This window comes from Nannobrachium achirus (assembly GCF_963921795.1).
Source record: "Nannobrachium achirus genome assembly, chromosome: 23".
NCBI lineage: Eukaryota > Metazoa > Chordata > Actinopteri > Myctophiformes > Myctophidae > Nannobrachium > Nannobrachium achirus.
The window spans coordinates 23,467,387-23,487,683 of NC_137830.1; the positions used below are offsets into that span (position 1 = coordinate 23,467,387).

The 20,297-nt window shown below is 43.9% G+C and overlaps 1 protein-coding gene across 1 annotated transcript in view; it reads right to left on the minus strand.

Moving 5' to 3' along the window:
- Positions 1-358: 358 nt before the first annotated feature.
- The window catches only part of grip1 (glutamate receptor interacting protein 1), a gene marked incomplete at its 5' end in the record, with an annotated part of 65,561 nt that continues 45,622 nt past the window's right edge, over positions 359-20,297 (minus strand). Inside the window, 9 exons of the mRNA XM_080754598.1 lie at positions 359-1,070; positions 1,818-1,964; positions 3,030-3,146; positions 6,575-6,685; positions 9,343-9,454; positions 12,364-12,520; positions 13,803-13,997; positions 16,476-16,615; positions 19,351-19,495. Coding sequence (XP_080610724.1) covers positions 786-1,070; positions 1,818-1,964; positions 3,030-3,146; positions 6,575-6,685; positions 9,343-9,454; positions 12,364-12,520; positions 13,803-13,997; positions 16,476-16,615; positions 19,351-19,495 — 1,409 coding nt within the window. The 3' untranslated portion in view covers positions 359-785. The remainder of the gene's footprint in view (positions 1,071-1,817; positions 1,965-3,029; positions 3,147-6,574; positions 6,686-9,342; positions 9,455-12,363; positions 12,521-13,802; positions 13,998-16,475; positions 16,616-19,350; positions 19,496-20,297) is intronic.

Below are 20,297 nucleotides of genomic sequence, written 5' to 3' on the forward strand. Positions count from 1 at the left end.
GGCCTGGGGACCCCCAGGGGTCCTTGAGGGGGGGGGGGTTCCAAGGCGTCCCTGGTTAAATAACTGATAGTTAGGAAACAAATGGACCCTTTATTTGGCAAATGTATGCTTTGAGTGTCTTGTCGGCGTTGTCGTATGGCGAAAGTGACAAAAAATATATCATGAAGGAACTCCGCCGATAGTGTCGTGTACCTCTGGGAAAAACAAAAACAAAGGTTCCTTCATAGAAGGTTGCGTACTCTGATTGGTAAGGAAAGATGCACTTCCTTGTTCGCGTTTTGTGGCAATGCTGCCGTGTCGGCGAGTCGCTGACAGTATGAAAGCTCACAAGTCAGACAGATACAAAGTGTGACATGTCGTTTGACACTCGCTCAAAGCATAAATTGGCCTTCACAGGTCTATAACTCCGAGAGCATAAAAGTGGAACCGAATGGACCCGGAGCGCTCATACCAAACTGGGTGTCCTTAAAAAGGAAAATTGAGAACCACTGGCATGGAGGCTCTGTGTGCAGGCTGGCGTCGCAGTTCAATGTCAAACATTTAGGGGTTTTAGGGATCACAGGTGGTCCAGAAGGTGTGTAGCACAATGAAGGGTCTACTGCCATCTGGGTTGGACCAGTTAAACCGGTTTAGTCCTTTAATTCTTTTTTTTTTCTTTTTTTTCCTAATCTAATTTTTCATTTGTCTCTTCTGTTGTGAATATCTGACCTGCTTAGAACTGCTTTAAAACAGTATAGAGCCAGTTTAGAACCGGTTCAAACTAAATTCTTTAGTTTCTTTTCCTGCTATAATGAGCTATTAACCTGCCCAAGCCCCACCCCTATCCCATCTCCTGGTTGGCTCCAGCTAAGAGGCCCCTCCTCTCCATGGTTGACGAGGAGCTCTGACAGGCCAGCCTCGCTGTTGGTGGGCTGAGAGACGTGGACAGAGGCCATGCCGTCGTTGTGATTGGCTGTGTCTGAAGAGGAGGCGGGGTTCCGGCTGATGACGAGCTCCAGGTTATTCCCAGACTCTGCGATCAGAGGAACGACCAGGCAGCAGTCGAAGTCTCTGGTCCTTACATGGTTAATCTACACACACACACACACACACACACACACACACACACACACACACACACACACACACACACACACACACACACACACACACACACACACACACACACACACACACACACACACACACACACACACACACACACACACACACAGAAGGAGAGAGACATTGTCAATAATAATAATAAAATGACATTCAACATTCCAACCTCAAATTAATAGTCTAGAAATTACCTAATGAACATCTACGACAGTGAAAACAGATTATGAATGTTTTCTGTGGATCAAAGACGGACTATTTTTAACATTCAGACTCTACAGGCAAATGTGTTAAATGTTGTACAGTACTGTACTGCATTTGCTAATCACCAGTTTGGCATTGAAAACGACAGCAGTTTGTTTACTGCTCTCTCCCTCTCTCTCCCTCTCCCTCTCCCTCTCTCTCTCTCTCTTTCTCGCCCAAATGTGAGATAATACTATTAGCATATAACATCTTGCTTTTGCTGGAACAAACAGAGAACACAAAATGACTGCTGTAAACTGAACAACTACACTAAATACGTGGAAGGAAGGAACAACAGCAGTAGTTTTGCCTGTCAGATCACAATGTATCGTGGATAATGCAGGAAATCACCTAGCACCTTTTGGTTTACTTTCCTCCTCTACATCAATTCAACAAAACCTTGGAATTTTAACTTCAAATAGAAGTGATCTCAGTTTCCACTAACATGGAGTGTGCGTGTGCGTGTGCGTGTGTACCTGCAGCAATCTGTCATATGCCTGTAGGCCTGCTAGTTCAGCTGGACCCCCAGGTCTGATGTTGTTCACATAAACTCCCTTGTCTAATAGTCCGTCGGACACACTGAAGCCAAAGTCATCCAGATCCGACTGTTTCTCTAGAGTGACCTGTAACACCACACACAGACAGGTAGACAAAATGTACCATTACAATTTAGGCATTTAGCAGAAGCTCCTATCCAGATAGACTTACAAGTGCGAGATCGGAGCAGAGGTAGCATGAACCCTAGCCATTAGCCTATAAACAACGAGGTAAATAGTCACATACATAGTAACCTTGCGTAGCCAGGCTTACTCATCTGCGAAGAGAAAAGCCTGGCCACGATATGAGGCAGAGAGTGTTCTAGGAGGTGGGGCTGAATTTTGACGGAAGTTGTCTTTTTTTCACAGAACGGTGTTCCTGCAAACATATTCCCCGCTGGAAGAAAATCTGTTCTACGTCTCCCACTCCCATCGGTTGCGCTCGCAATAAACAATATCCAAACAAAAAAAAAAGGATTCGGACAACATTAAACCTATTAATTCGGACACCGTTACACCTATTAAGAGCAACTTAAGATCTATTTTTGTTTTTTTCGCTGGGGATGTAAACAGACCGATAACGTCCCATAACGCAGCACTTCCGCCACAAGTTCCGAGACAACGCACAGCGCAGGTCACGTCCAGGGTGCATACATAGAGTGCAGAGAAGAATGTAGTGCCTCAAAGAAACTAGGATACCCGGTAAACAATGAACCTAGGATTCATTGATTAGGAACCATTCACAAAATAACGAAATAAGTGTTGATGGGCCGTTTGGATTAAACATGTACAGTACAGGCTTCATGTTTGAACCCCTAGACTCCGTGGGGGTGGCCAGGTACATTTACTGCCGCTTCAATCAAGAGCTTTTTAAATGTATAATTATCAATATCACCATCATTCATTTAATTACTGCAGGATGTACCATTCCATTGATAAATAAAATAAAAGCTAACTTATTCTGCACTTGTATAGATTTATGAAGCATATAGTCTTTAGGATGGAACAGATTGTTGATGATTGATCTCCCACTAGTTTATACATAACTATGAAGCTATCCATTTCACACTGCTTCAGGTTAAAATCAACTTGTGGAAATTTGCACGACTCTGGTGAGGAAAATAACTGGAGGATCCGGGGGTTAAATGTCACCTTGTGGAGTTCCACAGGGCTCTGAGTGAGGATGTCGTTGACTTCCTGTCTCATCTTCCTCATGGCGAAGGCTCGGCGTTGAGGGTCAGAGGGCAACGTATTGGAGCGAGGAGTCACCTGGAAAATAATGCTCACATTATTATAATGTCTAACAATAGACGACATTCAGCCACTAAATGTCAGTAGATGCAGTTCCAGTCATCTGTGAGAAACTGCTTTTATTTGTTTGTATCCAAGGCAGAACAAAGGGCAAGTCAAAATCTCAAATCTTCATTTACAAACTCCAAATAAAAAGTTTAAAATACATTTTAATTTGGCTATTTGCCTCTGTATTGGGAAATGACTGGGCACAAAGGACTGATGAAGTGTATTAATCACTTTTGGTATAGTTTTGTATAGTACACTAAACCTCTGGTCTCACCACCGTGTACCTCAGTCAGCACACTGTTTGGGAACCGCTAACCTACACTCAGTGTTTTTGAACAATAGTGCAATAGCGCATGCACATCCAATCTTACCAAGGTTCTGTACAAACAGTGATTCAATAGAAAACAATAAGCTAATGTAACAGGGAGGATGTCTGTCCCAGGTGTTTTCTTGCCCAAGAGAACAGGAGTTTGAGGTTAGGATTAGGCATTGTTTCTGTGAGGTTAGGGTTAAGCAGAGTATTTGTGAGGTTAGGGTTGGGTTTAGGTTTAAGCATAGTTTTAGTGACAGCTCAACTAATGTATTTGCGACCATAGGTCGCAGTTAACTATGAAAACCGGCACATCTTGTCCACGTATCCGCATATCTCTGTAGGTCACGCCTACACATCACTCTGACACATCACTGTGACATCACAGGTCTATGGGTTTGCTGTGATGTCAGAGGAACCACTGTTAACAGAATGGGTTTGCCGCTCTGACATCACGCTCTGGCTTCACTGTGATTGCACACTAAGAGAATCCCTTTTATGCCCATGTATGGAGTTCCCTGATGTCATCAATATTAAGCCCATATCTAACTTCATATGAGAATGCCCATATATGGACGCCACATCGGCCACGTACCACATTAACAGAATCCATATGGCCAAGACAGATGGCCATGACAGCCCATATCTGTGTGGCTGGTTCTACAGACAGGGATCTCCATGTATGGGCATAAAAGGGTATGATGTCAGATGTCATAGACATCATAGGACTTTCACATAACGAATAACTGAGTAAGCATGTTTGGGCTCTCACAGCATATCTTCATATACAGTAGGCCTACATGGATCTCCATATATGGGTACCAGGGGGTCTCCATATATGGGTAACTGGTCCTATATACATCACTGGCCAGATGGCCAAGAATTGGCGCAACCTCGCCCATGTCACCCTGAGGCGTCTTACTAGTACTTATTACTTATAACTGTTTCTTTATGGGGTCACTGTCAATATCAAAGGGTCAAGTATAAAAAGAAAAAGGTGAGAAACACAAGTAAATTTGTTTTAATTTAAAAGCCCCCACTCCCCTAATGCCATGGTCAGGACATATTAACTCATTGAGTGCCTATCCCGAATTAGTTCGGGATATATTATCGCATACCAGAGTGCCTATCCCGAACATGTTCGGGATAAGCCGCGGCAGAACCCCCTGAACCCCGGTACTGCCGTGCAATCAGCGTTTTATTTATAAACATATTTTAAAAAACAAACACACCAAATGATAAACAACGCGCGCGGGTCGTTCAGTGCAAGCCAGCAGGACGTGCACACACTATGTGTTTGGGCGGCCACTTACTTAGAAGCTGCTGCTGGCTGTATTTCTGCCGTTCATTTGCATGGAGCGAGATGGGGTAATCCGCGAGAAAAAACAGCGTTCGAAAGTACATTACGTCCTCGTCGCACACACATCGATCTAATTCCATGTATTCCACTCATTCCGAAGCCTTGATTTCGCCTGTCGTCTGGTCGGTATACTAGGGGGGATGGGCTAAACCAGGCTGCAGCACACACAGTGAAGGGGAACGTAATGGCCGCTCGTGGAGCCAGTGGCAGAGCCAGCCGATGACGTCATCACGTTTCTGACGTGATCCGATTGCACAACGTCTCTTAAAGAGACAGAGCACGACCTGCGACTGTATTTTTCAAAAAATTATGATTAATTTCATAAATTACGGCGAAGTACGGGAATAGACGATTGGCTGAGGGGACCCAGTAGGAAGTCCGAGGGAGTGCGGCCAGGCTTAGAAGGTGTTAAAAAAAAAAAAAAAAAAAAAAATGATTTTTTTTTTTTTTTTTTTGGACCCCATCAAATCTAGTGAACATGATTTCAATCGCGATTTTGCATGTTCCACCCCCATACAACCCCATCTAACATACAGGGCAGCCATGTTTGTTTACATAACATGTAAAACATAATGGCGATTATCTCAAGAATGCCTGAACGGATTTCCAATCGGATTTTTTTGTTTGAAAGCTGTGAACAAACTGCACAAATCCACTTCAATGCAATCCAGGATTGCATTGGATTTTTTAGAGCTCATTCTTCTCTGTTTTTTTCCCATGCATGAGGTGTGCAAGGTTTAATCATGGCTAAGTTGACGAAAATAAGGCTTCTAAAATGCTTGGTAGCCAATAGCTAACTTCAAGCTAACTTCATCCTCTTCCTGTACATGCACAAAGTTAAGTGTTCAGGCAAGTCATGGCTGCAGGGCTTCTGCATATACCAGCATATCTCTATGGGATTTTCTATGGCCACTGGGCGCCCTCTAGTGGTGAAAGGGGTGGCACTCAATGAGTTAACACCAATTCACCTTCAGCTCTGGTAATAATGTGTTGTTTCATTCTCTGCAAATGAGGAGCTGAAGCAGAGTCTATCACATTTCAGAATGTTGCCATAAAATCAATGAGTGTATGTGTGTACACCGCACGCATCTGCTGTCAGTACCTTCCCATGTTCATCAATTTTTATTTATTTTTTTCTTCAGAAATTACAGTACTACATACTACTACAGCGTTTTATTTACTACAGAAATAAAACGCACCCACCTCGAGCCACCCAGCAGACACAACGGTTCACAACCCGGAAATAAGCAGCGGTCGAGTTGGATGTGTTTTATTTCGTGATAAAAATAATGTATTTTACAGAGTGTGTGGGGTGCTGAGAGGTTTCCCACCGCAGAGAATACACTTTCAACAACGCAAAACTACCTTTGGTTTGGTGAACAGTGAAGTAGTTTAGTTTAATTTGACTTAAGTTGAGCGCTCGTAGGGGCTGAGAAATCCCGGTTTAGTCATTTAGCGACGGGTCTGTCAGAGCGTCAGTACAGCTGATGCTCTGGACCAGAGCTAATCTGAGATGTGAAAAATCTTCACACAGAATTGTGTTTTTACAATAATGTGAAAAATATCCCGGGATTTACTTCCTTGGCCTGCTGGCAGTGAGTGTGCACAAGGAATTTGGCGCTGATCATTCTCTAGTGGTTTGCAATGTTAGCCCACCCAGACCATCCACCCATATTCTCATTATTTAACCAGTGAGGTAACAGATGAAAGGTGAAAGGTCACAGGTACCTGCGGTCGAGATGAGCTGGGTTCCTGGAAGCTGGCCTGTCTTCCCAGGGTGGTTCTCAGAGGTGAAGGCTCGTGGTTCAAACTGAGGCTAGAGCCTGACATGATGGTTGCCTACCAACACACACACACACACACACACACACACACACACACACACACACACACACACACACACACACACACACACACACACACACACACACACACACACACACACACACACACACACACACACACACACACACACACACACACAGGAAGTCAACTTCACAGTTGTTGTTGTTTTTTCTTCCCCCTTTTTAGTCACAGTTTTTAAACGGTCACACAGCAAAAGAACTCCAATCCAGTAAGCCAATCAGCCTGTTAGTCTCATAATAGTATGACTACTATTCTCTGAATGCTATGTAGATTCTGGAACTACACCCCCCTCGGAAGCCATCGTCTGTTCGTCATTTCCGTTAAACAGTCTTTAAAATATATTTTAGAATGTCCATTTCTGAAAAGCAGCAAGCTATATGGTAGTAAGCTATACTGTAGTATGCTTCCAATAATTTGATTTACACCAGTAAGACTCCCTAATCGGGAGATAAGCGACCGTAGGTCTCGCTAGAAGAGGGCCATGTGAGAAATGAGGGGTGGGGTCTCCGCGTTGCCTTGGCGGACGAATAGGTACCGGCCCCGGCTCTCCCGGACGCTCCTAGGCCGAGTTAGGGCATTTTATGTGAGCTGGGGGCGCCACCACTTTTGCATCCGTTCTGGAGTAGCAGGAGTGGGTGGTCCCCGGGAATTCCCCGTGAGCAGCCCCGTGGGGGTGGTCATTTGGTCATTTTTGCACATTTGGTATTTTTTTTACACCTGGGGGTCCCCCAGGGACCTGGGGGTCCCTGGAACTCCGGGGGTCCTTGGAGGTTGTAGTTTGGCAGGTAAGGAGTGTGTGTGCAAAATCTGGCATGGATCGGGGCAACGGTTGCGGAGATATGAGCAGGGCAAAAGTGTGACGTCTGACGTGTGACGGACGGACTGACTGACTGACTGACTGACTGACGCACGGACACCTGGTGGAGCTTTCTGTAGTAAGTGCGACCTACGGTCGCAATTAACACAGCGAGTGAGTCATCAGTCTGGCTGGAGAGACTAGGTCCTAGTGAGCACCTATGGCCAGCTTCAAAACGGACACACAGCAAAAAAAACTCCGATCCAGTATAAGCCAATCAAGTCAGTCGTCATGATCACTGTGGGCGTGGCATGCCCAAGTCTCAGCCAGTCAAATCCAAGAATTCAACAGAGCCATTCCATCAGTTTGCTCGTCAGTTGAACAGACAACCCATCGGGCACTGCAGTGCTTCTCTGTCATGCTTTACACAACTCTAACTACGGAGAGGGGAGGGGAGGGGAGGGGAGGACAGGAGAGGAGAGGAGAGGAGAGGAGAGGAGAGGTGAGGTGAGGTGAGGAGAGGAGAGGAGAGGAGAGGAGAGGAGTAGATTACATGGATGTCTGTGTCCAGCCCTGACTCCTCCTGGAAGAGAAGCGGTCATGACCACGTTACGTTTCCATGACAACTGAACTGTCTGCAAGGCGGGAAACAGTTGATTTTGCAGTAATTACAACGCCCAATGCAGTAATTAGGACTACATTACCCACAACTCCCTCTGCCTGCTTTTCACCCAGAGGAAACACAACAATGAACACACAAATGTACACTGTGTCGAGCTGTGAGCTAGTCTAATATCTGATATATATTGCAATAGCCAAGATCTGAAATGACGGTTTTACACTTGTGTTGGTCACTATGACCATGTCTCTGTGTCTTAAGGCTGAGAGTGCTCCTAACACAAGCATTGTATTCAAAGAAACAACTTCATAAGTGCAAATTACAAAGTACATCTTTTTTATATCAATTCATTGCTGTATTGAGCTTGTACACCTACTATTTTTGAACATTTTTGATGTTGAAAGTAAAAGAACTACCGATTTAGCAGACATTTTTATGGCCTTTGCACACAGGGTCTGATTTTCTGTGCGGAAACTGACAATCTTGTCAGAATCTGGACCAATTCTGACCCGTGTGCATGGGGTCATAGAGACGCCATGTGTTCATTTATTGTCAGTTTTTCCCGTGCGTAAAATCATCGGACCCTGTGTGCAAAGGCCTGTATCCAATTTGTTTATATAGCACATTTTACAAACACAGGGTTTCCAAAGTGCTGCGCAATAAAAGGTACATAAAAACAATCAAGAAAAGTAATCAGTAAATAGTAAACATTTTGATCAAATAAAATAATAAAATTAATTAAAACCCATAAAAAGTAAATAAAAGCTGCAGTAAAAACATCAGCTATCAGCAGGACACATTGTTCTAAAATAATGCAAGATAAAATAAAAGAATAAAAATTCAATAAAACCCATAAAAGTAAATAAAAGCAGTAGTAAAAGATCTGTTATCAGCAGGAGAAAGCCAAAGTATAAAAATGGGAAGGCGGCATTTAAAAGTTAGGGTAGGGGCCGTTTTAATATGAAAAGGTAGCTCGTTCTTAATTTAGGGGCTACAGCCGAGAAGGCGCAGTCCCCTCTAGTTTTCAACTTTGTCTTTGGGACTATACGTTTTCTTCTGAGTTGCAGATCTTAAGGCCCTAGGAGGGATGTAATCCTGTAAGAGGTCAGAGACGTACTGAGGTGCCAGCCCATTCTGTGCTTTAAAAGTAATCAATAAAATCTTAAAATGTATTCAGTAGAATCAGCCTCAGGTCTTATTGAACAAGAAGAATACCTCTAGTTCTCGCAGTATTCCACTCTGGCCGCACGTCTCCAAGTCCTCCAGGGCTTGAGACCAGAACGTCTCCTCCTGGTCAGGCTCTGTCCCATCATGCCCTACGTTGAATCTGTTGGGCCACAGAGGTCGGAGGTCACACACAAACAGCCAATCAGAGAAGAGATTACAGATACTAAACAGTGCGCTGTGGGATCAGGGAGACGACACAGACTGCAATGGAGAGCATGTGTGGAGTTGTGAGTGCTTTTATGTCTGTAGAATAAATTGTGTTCTGTTATTCTTAAGTAATGCTATTTGGAATAATACAAAAAAAGTGGTCTTTGTATGGGTTTTTGTCATTGCAATAATATATGTGAGCACTGATCTGCAATAATATATGTGAGCACTGATCATCTGCTGGTGTTCACGAACATAATGTTATAAGGAGAATTGTTCTTCAAAGAGATTTTTCTTCGAATACTGTATGGTCCTCATTAATATCATAAAGACCAATACGTTAATGACACTCAAATTGATTGGTTGATGAATCTCCAACCTATTTCTGCTTACAGTACTCGTCAACCTTTGCTCACTTGAGCATGTATGGATACTTGGAGCTGGTACTGAGTGGAGGCTGCTCTTGGCAGCCCTGTGTGACTGAGCAGCCCTATTTAGAGACTGCAACAGATCACCGGAAGAGAGAGAGAGTATGTGTGTGTGTGTGTGTGTGTGTGTGTGTGTGTGTGTGTGTGTGTGTGTGTGTGTGTGTGTGTGTGTGTGTGTGTGTGTGCGTGCGCGTGCGTGCTTGTTTGTGTGAGAGAGAGGAGGGGGAGGGTCTCAAAAGGTGGCCTCAAAACCTTCTTGGATAAGTTCCCACACCTATCAGGACATTCTATACTACGGATGAAATACGAAGGCAATAAAGCTAAAATTGGAATGTGATAACCCTCCTGGTCTCTTCTGGCAACCCTGAGAGATTCCATCGGAGAACGGCTCTGGCTGCTGCTGAGCTGAGGTGATAAAACATCAACATTCAGCAAGACCAGGTTCCTGTAGTAAGGAACAGGCTACACCTCCTTCTGGAAAGGCTACCCACCTCTACCCAGCTGGACTGAAACACCTGGTGACATACAGTGAGTGAAAGTCGGGGTCTGTATCCCCCAAACCAAGAAGCACTTTGCTACAGTTTCCAGTGCTTGCAGCAACTATGTCATTTGAGAATGAGGCCAAGGACTGCTTCTATCAGTCAAAGGTTATCCTTTGATCCCCCTGGATCCCCAAGAGTGACAAGATCCTCTTGCTTGGTAATACTCAGAACAGGCGGCTATTATATTTATTATTATTATTATATAATTTATCATTATTGTTAATTGCTACAACTGGTATTTGCTTGTATCTCTCTCTCTGTCTCTCTTTCTCTCTCTTTCTTTCCCCCGGACACGGTCGAGGCAGATGGCCACCCAACCCACATAGAGCCTGGGTCTGCCTGACGTTTCTTCCAGTTAACCCATTCAGGCCGGGAACACATTTTAGTGTAGTACGGTACATGTACAGTATGTAGGAACATATTTGTTTTTGTAATTCTAGAATAATATTTTACTTTTTTCAGAAAACGTAGGTAGTTTTTTCATTGCCGCTGTCACAAAAGTTGCTTGCTCTGAGTGAGGCATTGTCGGGTCTCTGCTCTACATATAAAGCTGTACATGTAAATAACATATAGGCCTACAGTGCTGTCAAACAAGTCGATGAAAACCTGCAACACTATTTTGTACAATATGTAGTGGGGGGGTCCCCGCTTTCTCCTTCTCAGCTAAGGGGTCCTTGGCCTGAAAACGTTGAAGACCCCTGGCATAGATGACACTCACAGACTGGAGGAGAGGAAAGCCAGGAGACAGCAGCAGCTACCCAGGAGAAACACATCTATGGATCATGTCACTACCACCACTACCACGCACACATAGACGACAGCCACGTTACCACTTACACAAGGACACCATCAACACTAAAGCACCTACATACACATGGATGACATTTGGAATTGCACATGAGTTCTGGGCAAACCCCGCCCATGGAAGCTTTTGATTGGCTGAACTGGCGCTAGGGAGCGCTCCTTTTTGTCCGCTTGGACCGCACGGAGGTGCGAGGTGAATAGAATGCGTTTATCGTGGGCTTGCCCAGGCCTTACGGCCTGGGCATAAATATAACGATTGCATTCACCACGGCTTCGTAACTGGCCCTGGCCCGCTCTTCGCGGGCACTCGCGCCTGCGGCGCTCGGGCGCGAAGAGCAGGACCAAGGTCCGCTGGCCTTCGTGCCGCTTGCAATGTCGTGGACAATAATCAAACGGCTCCGCCCAGAACTCATGTGCAATTCCAAATAACGCAGCACCTACACATGCCCCACCTGCAATAATACTTGTGCTTCCAGGATGGGACTGTTCAGCCATCAAAGAACACAACGTTAAAGGAAAGAAGTACGAGTTGTCGTCATCGGATTCGATGTGTGTGTGTGTGTGTGTGTGTGTGTGTGTGTGTGTGTGTGTGTGTGTGTGTGTGTGTGTGTGTGTGTGTGTGTCTGTCTAGACTAGAGTAGGTTCATACTGTAGGTCACAGGCCAGGGCTCAATCAAAGATTGAAGTAAGCGATATATTTCTTTGTTAAACTAAGTAAATCATAGAGTTGTTCAGTAACATGGGTCTCCCCGGCTCTCCAGCATTTAGTAAACAGAAAATGCATTTTCAGTACGGGATTACCAATTTTATCTAATCAGGAGAGAGGTCCAAAAAGAGAAAGTTGTTACTGCTTGTTTCTATCACATTCACGTGCACTCATAGTCTGGACAGACTGCTGTGAATGCATGGGAACACTTGTGTGTGATATAAACGCACAGTACAAACCGCCTCAAAAACAAATCACATTTAAGTTTGACTCTCAGTGGAATGGCATTAACATTTCATTATAATTTTGGTTTAAAAGATATTTCAGTTATAATATAAATGTATATTTCTATAATCTGCTTTACTATAACGCACTAGCTTACCCGCTGAGAGGTGGGCGGTCCCATTCATCGTCACTCAGGCCGAGATCTGACAGTGGATTGGTCCTCTGGCGGGTGACGGAGGAAGGTGATTGGCTGTTGGTGGTCTTGGCATTACGCCAACCATGGAAACTATAAGGAGAGGACTGGAACAGAGGAGCTACAGACAGACAAACAGACACACACACACAGTTTTTCAGTTGGTTAGTTGTTTAGATCAATGTTGCATTGCTCATTGCACGCAGTACCACGGGCATCTGCCAAAAGATATTTCAGGAGCACGCGCACACACATGCATCAATCAAAAATAATTAAGTTCACACCTCTAAACAAAGTTTACAAAAGCTGTCACACCAGCGTGAATTAACTAGGAATGAGCCTGGATGCATATCAATGGTCCATTGTGTGACCTGTTAAATCCTGTGTTAGGTGTTAAACGAGGTGCGTGTGACGTCATTAAAATAGCGTCCCACAAAAGACAAAATCACCAATGCAACACTGGTTTAGATATATACGATAGATAGACCAGTAAAGCTCCCTAATCGGGAGATAAACGACCATCAGGTCACAGGTAAAAATCGGCCTGATGGTGGCGCTAAATGGGACAGATCCATGTTGATGACATGACTCTAGACATACTGTGTACCACTTTGCGTGATTTTAGAGCAAAATCTGTAGGAGCAGTGTCCAAAAATGTGTTTGAAAGAATCAGCCTGATGGTGGCGCTAAATAGGACAGATTCATTTTGATGACATGACTGTAGACACAATGCAACTAATGTTGATGTATTGATGTATTACCTTGCTTATTGTATTGATGTATTACCTTGCTTACTGTAAGTTGCTCTGGATTAAGAGCGTCTGCTAAATGCCTAAATTGTAAATTGTAATCAGATAATGATGCTGCTTCTCGAGTCCTCACTAATGTCAAGAAGGTTGATCATACTACAGTTCTCAGATTCTTTAAGAACTGTAGTTCTTCTATCTCCCAGGCTAACAACGCCGGGGATCAATTCTATGTAGGCATTTAACAAAAAACTAGAGAAGTGGTTCTCAACCTTTTCAGGCCGGGACCCCCCAAAATAATCATATTTTACATGGGGACCCCCCCACCCTGATGAGCACTAAGAGTTGAGGCATTACATTTTGTATAACACGGTTCTATTGTGAAAATAGCAGATCTACATGCTCACAACGTCTCGCAAATGCTATTTTCTCAATTTCTCCCTCTAATATTTGACAATTTGGCCAATGTTTAATTATTTAAAAGTAATTAAATTGTCACTTCAGAGATGTGCAGATACCCTAAATACACAAACTTTACGGTGTTGTACATGGGGGTCCCGACCCACAGGTTGAGAACCACTGCTATAGAGTGATCCAGGAGGATGCTTCCACATGTCCACACACACGCACACGCACACGCACACACACACACAGTACCAGGTGTGTAGCTGCTGTCTACGTTGGATCCATCCCAGGATTCCACCGCACTGTCCACAGACGGCAAGGTGCTGAACGCTCGCTGGGGCGGTGCAACCATGATGACAGGCTCCTCCTCTCCTTCCTCGTTCTCCAGGCCTAGACCCGCCCCCACACCCACCCCTGAGCCAATCACACAGGCCTTGGGGCTGGACACTGTAGAGAGAGAGAGATGAAACATTGACGTGAAGATGGTGGCAATGAGTTACATCCGCCACCAGGGGGAGCCTGGGTAAAGGTCTGTGGTTAGATCTTAAACCAGGGGTCTTCAACGTTTTCAGGCCAAGGACCCCTTAGCTCTGAGAGAGAGATGAAGCAGGGACCCCCACAACCTCTTCATAGATTCCATATAGTTTCATCATTTGCCAGCACAATCATCAGTGTATTTTGGATTCATGTCAATTTTTGTTTTCAGATATTTAACCACTTGAACCGTCAATACATAATAAACTTGACCTTTCACTCTGTACTTAGTGTGCTCTTTTTCCCCCTTTACACCAAACCTCTTTGGCGAATATAGCTGATCTACAAGCTCACAACGCCTCGCAGCGCGAGGCGTTGTGAGCTTGTAGATTCGCAGAATCTACAAACTTGTACAGTAAGTTCTCAGAATATGGACACTAGGGTTCAAGTGGTTAATATATAAAAAAAAAAATCAATCATAATTTTTTTTAATGGGTGGTTACAAAAAGATTGAAACAAACTATATTGGTTAGACCTACAACCAATCAGAGAAGTGCTAACGTAATACACCCAAAAATGGTGAACCACAAATCCAATAGGGTTTACGTTAAGTGGTTAAATGGGATAACTAGGCCACTAGGCCTATAACTAGACACTCACAGACATATACTTTCACCTCATTGTTATTGTAAAAATGGTGCGGTTGACACACTTGGCCAATCATATGCACATAATGGACATCAACTATTGTGCATCCAGCTGCTACTTCCTCTGACTGACAATACTACTGTATTTTGTTCATTATTGCAGCAGAGTGGAGTGAAACGAGCACTGTGTGTGTGTGTGTGTGTGTGTGTGTGTGTGTGTGTGTGTGTGTGTGTGTGTGTGTGTGTGTGTGTGTGTGTGTGTGTGTGTGTGTGTGTGTGTCTAACACGTAAATCAGGTCAATTCCCTTTGCCAATCTCACAATAGCCATGAACAAGGCCGGTAGTCATGGCAACGTGTAGCACAGAGCAGAGATGGTGACTTCAGCAGCTTTAGAAGGTACCAGCCTTCACAAGCTATTCACCGCTGTCGGGCAGAAACCTCCTACCTCGTAATGTTTTATCCCTGTACACTAATGCCCTACTCCAGAGGTCTTCAACAGGGGGTCCGCGGAGTTTACTACAGGGGGTCCTCCAAGTCTTTGTGTGATAGAGGAGAATTTAGCCAAAAATAGCCGATCTACAAGCTCACACCGCCTCACAGCGCGAGGCGTTGTGAGCTTGTAGATCGTCTATTTTCGGCAAAGACGTTTGGCGCGGAGGGGAAAATGAGCAGACTAAGTACAGAGTGAAATGTCAAGTTAAGCATTGACGGTTCAAGTGGTTAAATACCCATCTGAAAACACAAATTGACATGAATCCAACATACACTGATGATTGTGCCGTCAAACGTTCAAACTATATGGAATCTATGAACAGGTTGCGGGGGTCCCTGCTTCACCTCTCTCTCAATTAAGGGGCCCTTGGCTTGAAAACATTGAAAACCCCTGCCCTACTCGTCATACTACAGTGTAGCGCAAAAATAGCCAATCTTTTATAAAATACTGAACCAATGAAAAGGATTAAAAGGAGCTTGTTACTAAATGATAACTGCATTGGATCCATTGGAACACAGATTATGTTTTCCCATTGCCCGGAAAGTAACGCTTTTGGACATACAAGGTTTCCACCAGGATATGTGTATTGCATTGCATTGTATTGTACTTTATTGTATCGTAGCTCCCTTGCACTTCCATTTGTCCGCCGAGAGCAACATTGTAAGCTTTTGCTTCTGACAAAATTTATTACTTTTGTGTGCTTAATCATTTATACTGCTACTACTAACATTTTATTCACAAGAAGAAAAAAAAGGGAAAAAAAGCTGCCGACTATCTTCTGACTGAAAATCTGTGTAGAGCAGTGGTTCTCAACCTGTGGGTCGGGACCCCAAATTATTTTGGGGGGTCCCCAGATGGTCCCCAGAACTTAATATGAAACATTGTTTTCTCACTCAACAGTAAACAAACCAACATAAAGTTTAAGTGTATAGAGCGTATCTGCACATTCATAAAGTGACAATCAAAATACCTCTGAAATGACAAATTAAACATTGGCCAAATTGTCAAATATTAGAGGCAGAAATGGTGAAAATTGCCGATCTACATGCTCACAACGCCTCTAATCCTGTCTAATCCTGCTATTTTCACAATAGAACCTTGTTATACAAAATGTAATGCCTCAAACCTTAGTGCTCGTCAGGGTGTGTGTGTGTGTGTGTGTGGGGGGGGGTCCCCTGTTCAAATATGATTATTTGGGGGGTCGCAGCCTGAAACGTTGAGAACCACTGGTGTAGAGAACAGCGTGTGTGTGTGTGTGTGTGTGTGTGTGTGTGTGTGTGTGTGTGTGTGTGTGTGTGTGTGTGTCTTACGTTCTCCTTGCTTCTTGATCTTCAGCGTCACAGTCTCTCCAGCCATCTGCAGCAGGTGAATGGCTTCACTCAGTGGTTTCCCCTTCAAACTGTTACTGTTGATCGCTAGAATGCGATCTCCTACATGGATGGCCCCAGTCCTGCACAAACACACACACCACAAACCACGCACACACACACGCGCACACACACAAATAAACAAGGTGGGAAACAGGTTGAGTATTGTATTTTATCGCATTTGAAGTATTAGCCTTGCTTTACTGTTTTTACTGTATAGTACTACTTTTACGGTACACTAACCCTAATCCTTTCGTTATCTTTAACCTGAAAATAAAAACGATTACAAAATGAGCAAATACCAATTATGGTAATAATTAATCTGTCTGTTTTCACGGCTACACTTTACCGCGATGGTCGGCCCCGGTTTGGATTTTAGTTTCGCGAGCGTTTGTAAACAAATGGATTATCCTCCTCAATCGTCAGTGGACACTCACGTGCACACGCACAAAGCTTCCGAGGCTCTTCAAAATTAAAGCGTAAGTGAACGACGGCAGCAGCAACAGCTAGAAATGTTAGAAACCTTGGCTTCCCATGTGCTAATAAAGATTACATGTACTTAATACATAATTTTGACAAACTAAACTTTAATAAAGAAAGATCAAATGAAAGTTCAAGCAAATTACTAGTAAGACACCCAAGGGTGGAATGCGACCTCAGGGTGACATGCAACCTCGCCCTAAAGGGCGAGGTCGCGCCAATTCTTGACAATCTGGCCAACCACAGCGTTTCTCTGACGATTCTAGTTGTTGTCATTCTGGGGGGAGTTTGTTCATGTTTTTGTGAGGGTATCAACCCTAGGAGCTCAGCACACTCACAGAATCATGGCACACTCACAGAATCAATGTTATGCCCATACATGGAGTTCCCTGACTATGTTATGTCAAAACATGCCCATATGTGGACATTACCAAATATGGGCATTTCCAGATATGTCCTTAATATTGATAACATTGGGACAGGGATCTCCATATATGGGTTCATGAAACATATGTTAATTAGTAAAGCCAAGCTTAGGTTTGATGCCTTGGGATTTCTATATTTGGACATAAGTGTGTAACCAATAGGTCATCATCTGGAAAGGTAGGGTGTAAATCAGAGTAAAGCAGGCTTTTGAGCTAGTTAGGGTCAGAGATTGATGACATCAGAAATCCCCATATATGGGCATAAAGGGATTTTGCTTTTGGGAATGCCCATCTATGGCATTTTTATTGCGACCGTCAGGGAGCAGTTTACTATGAAAACCTCCACCGGCCGTCCGTCGGTCGGTCGGTCGGTCGGTCGGTCGGTCACACGTCACACGTCACACCTTTGCCCTGCTCATATCTCCGCATCAGTATATAGGGCTTGTTTGTTTATTGTATGACATCACGCCACATCATCAGCTGTGGACTCTGTGATGTCATCGTATCGCATCAGTATATAGGGCTTGTTTGTTTATTGTATGACATCACGCCACATCATCAGCTGTGGACTCTGTGATGTCATCGTATCTCCATATATGGCCATCTCCGTATATGGAGATATAAGTCGTCCATGCCCAAGTATGGGCTGGTGAGGTCAGACTTTGTGTGATGCGTAGGTTATCTCCATATATGGAGATTCAACATTCCAGGCAATGCTCTCTTCCCTGGTGAGAATTGCCCCTTTATATAGGGCTTGTTTGTGTATTGTATGACATCACGCCACATCATCAGCTGTGGACTCTGTGATGTCATCGTATCTCCATATATGGCCATCTCCGTATATGGAGATATAAGTCGTCCATGCCCAAGTATGGGCTGGTGAGGTCAGACTTTGTGTGATGCGTAGGTTATCTCCATATATGGAGATTCAACATTCCAGGTGTAACTATGGCTACCCGTATGACGTGAGAGGTGGAGGTTGTGATATTTGTGGAGATAAGCGACCAACGGTCGCTTATCTCCCGATTAGGGAGTCTTACTGGTTTTATTTTATCCTTTATTAATAAAAATACATGTATGTATCCATATACATATGGAGTTCAATATTGATGTTTTTGGAGAAGGTATGTTGTAAATGTATGCTACTTAGTAAGGGGCCTCGGGTTAGATACTCTTTGTATGGCCTCTGGAGGTCCTTGGCGTCGGTTAGTAGTATGCCCAGCACATAAGATGTGGGACGTCACAAAGCCTGCGGCCATGTATCATTTTCCATCAGGCCTGTTGGTTTTCACGCTCCAGTGCGGCGTTCATGCGCTGCAAGTCAATGGCAGACTTGGCAGTCAGACAGACAGCCATTGACTCCGGCCTAACAATGGCTACTTTCTATGACGGTAGTCCCATATGACATGATGGACTGGACTATCTCCATATATAGTGTTATCCACATTTCGTGTAGCTGCCCTGTACAGGAAGTGATGTCACAACTCGCTGACATCACACTGACATCACAGAGGCTTCGGAAGGACGGTCACGAGGCTTCGGACACTCAAGCGACACGATTCTTCAGAGTATATGCGACCTTCGGTCGCAACAATCAAATAAACAGGAATGAATCTCCTAGTGCACTGGTTCTCAAATTCAAGGGACTCTCCAATGGGTCCATTTGGTTCCATTTATTGTACACTGTCAAAGTTAAGGGGAGACCTTCAAATTTCAAAGTTTGAGAACCACTGTTCTAGTATAGCTTATAGAACAACAGTTGCTCACACATCTCCAAGTACATAACCCAGCCAGTGAGCGAGTGTGTGTGTGTGTGTGTGTGTGTGTGTGTGTGTGTGTGTGCGTGCGTGCATGCATGCGTGCGTGCGTGCGTGCGTGCGTGCATGTGTATGTGTGTGTGCATGCGTGCGTACCTCTCAGCCAGTCCTCCTCTGCTCAGGGAGGAGATGATGATGGGGTCGAACGGCTCCTCAGTTCCTGAGATAGTGATTCCTAACGGACCTCCGTAGCGTTTCAACTCCACAGTATAGATAATACTACCTGACTGCTCCTGTTCATCTGCACGCACACACACACGCACGCGCACATACACACACGCACACGCACACACACACACACACACACACACACACACACACACACGCTTGTATTATGATAATTTTGAGGAAATCAAGATTCTAAGACAGTGATTTTATGACTGTTTTATTTGTATTCTTTTGTGAGAACCAGGAAAATGGTCCTCACAATGTCTATTTCAACTTGTTATGCAAATGTAGCGACAATAGCAGATCTGAGATGGTAGATCTGCTATTTTCCCTGTATTTTATGTGTTTTGTTTCTTTAATAAACAGTTAACTAATAAAAGCTTTGTGACTAAATAATAACTACATAGGATCTGTTAGAAGGTTCTTTTTCCATTTCCTGAAAAGTAAGCAGTTTTGGACATACAAGGTTTCCATATGACAATAACAAAATGTGTGCTCATAACAACACTAGGTATGCACAGATAGTTTTTTTTTTTTTTTTCAATTTCGATCCGATCCGATATATACATTTGTATATGCTAAAACGTTTGGTTATGGGCTTACAATTGCGTGATTATATTGCATATTTATACGCCAGAGACTTTTTTATTATTATTTTTTATCTGTGACTTGGATCGGTGACGTCGTGTCCGATAGGCCTATCCGATATCCCAATATGACTTAATTAAGTCATATGGGGACCCGATACCGATAAGATATCGTTGCGTCCGTAAAAACAAAGTTAAATAATAAGCAGGCTAATACGTAATGAGAACAATAAACATCAGAGCTTAAATGATGATGATGATGATGATTCATGACTCACTGGTCTGAGA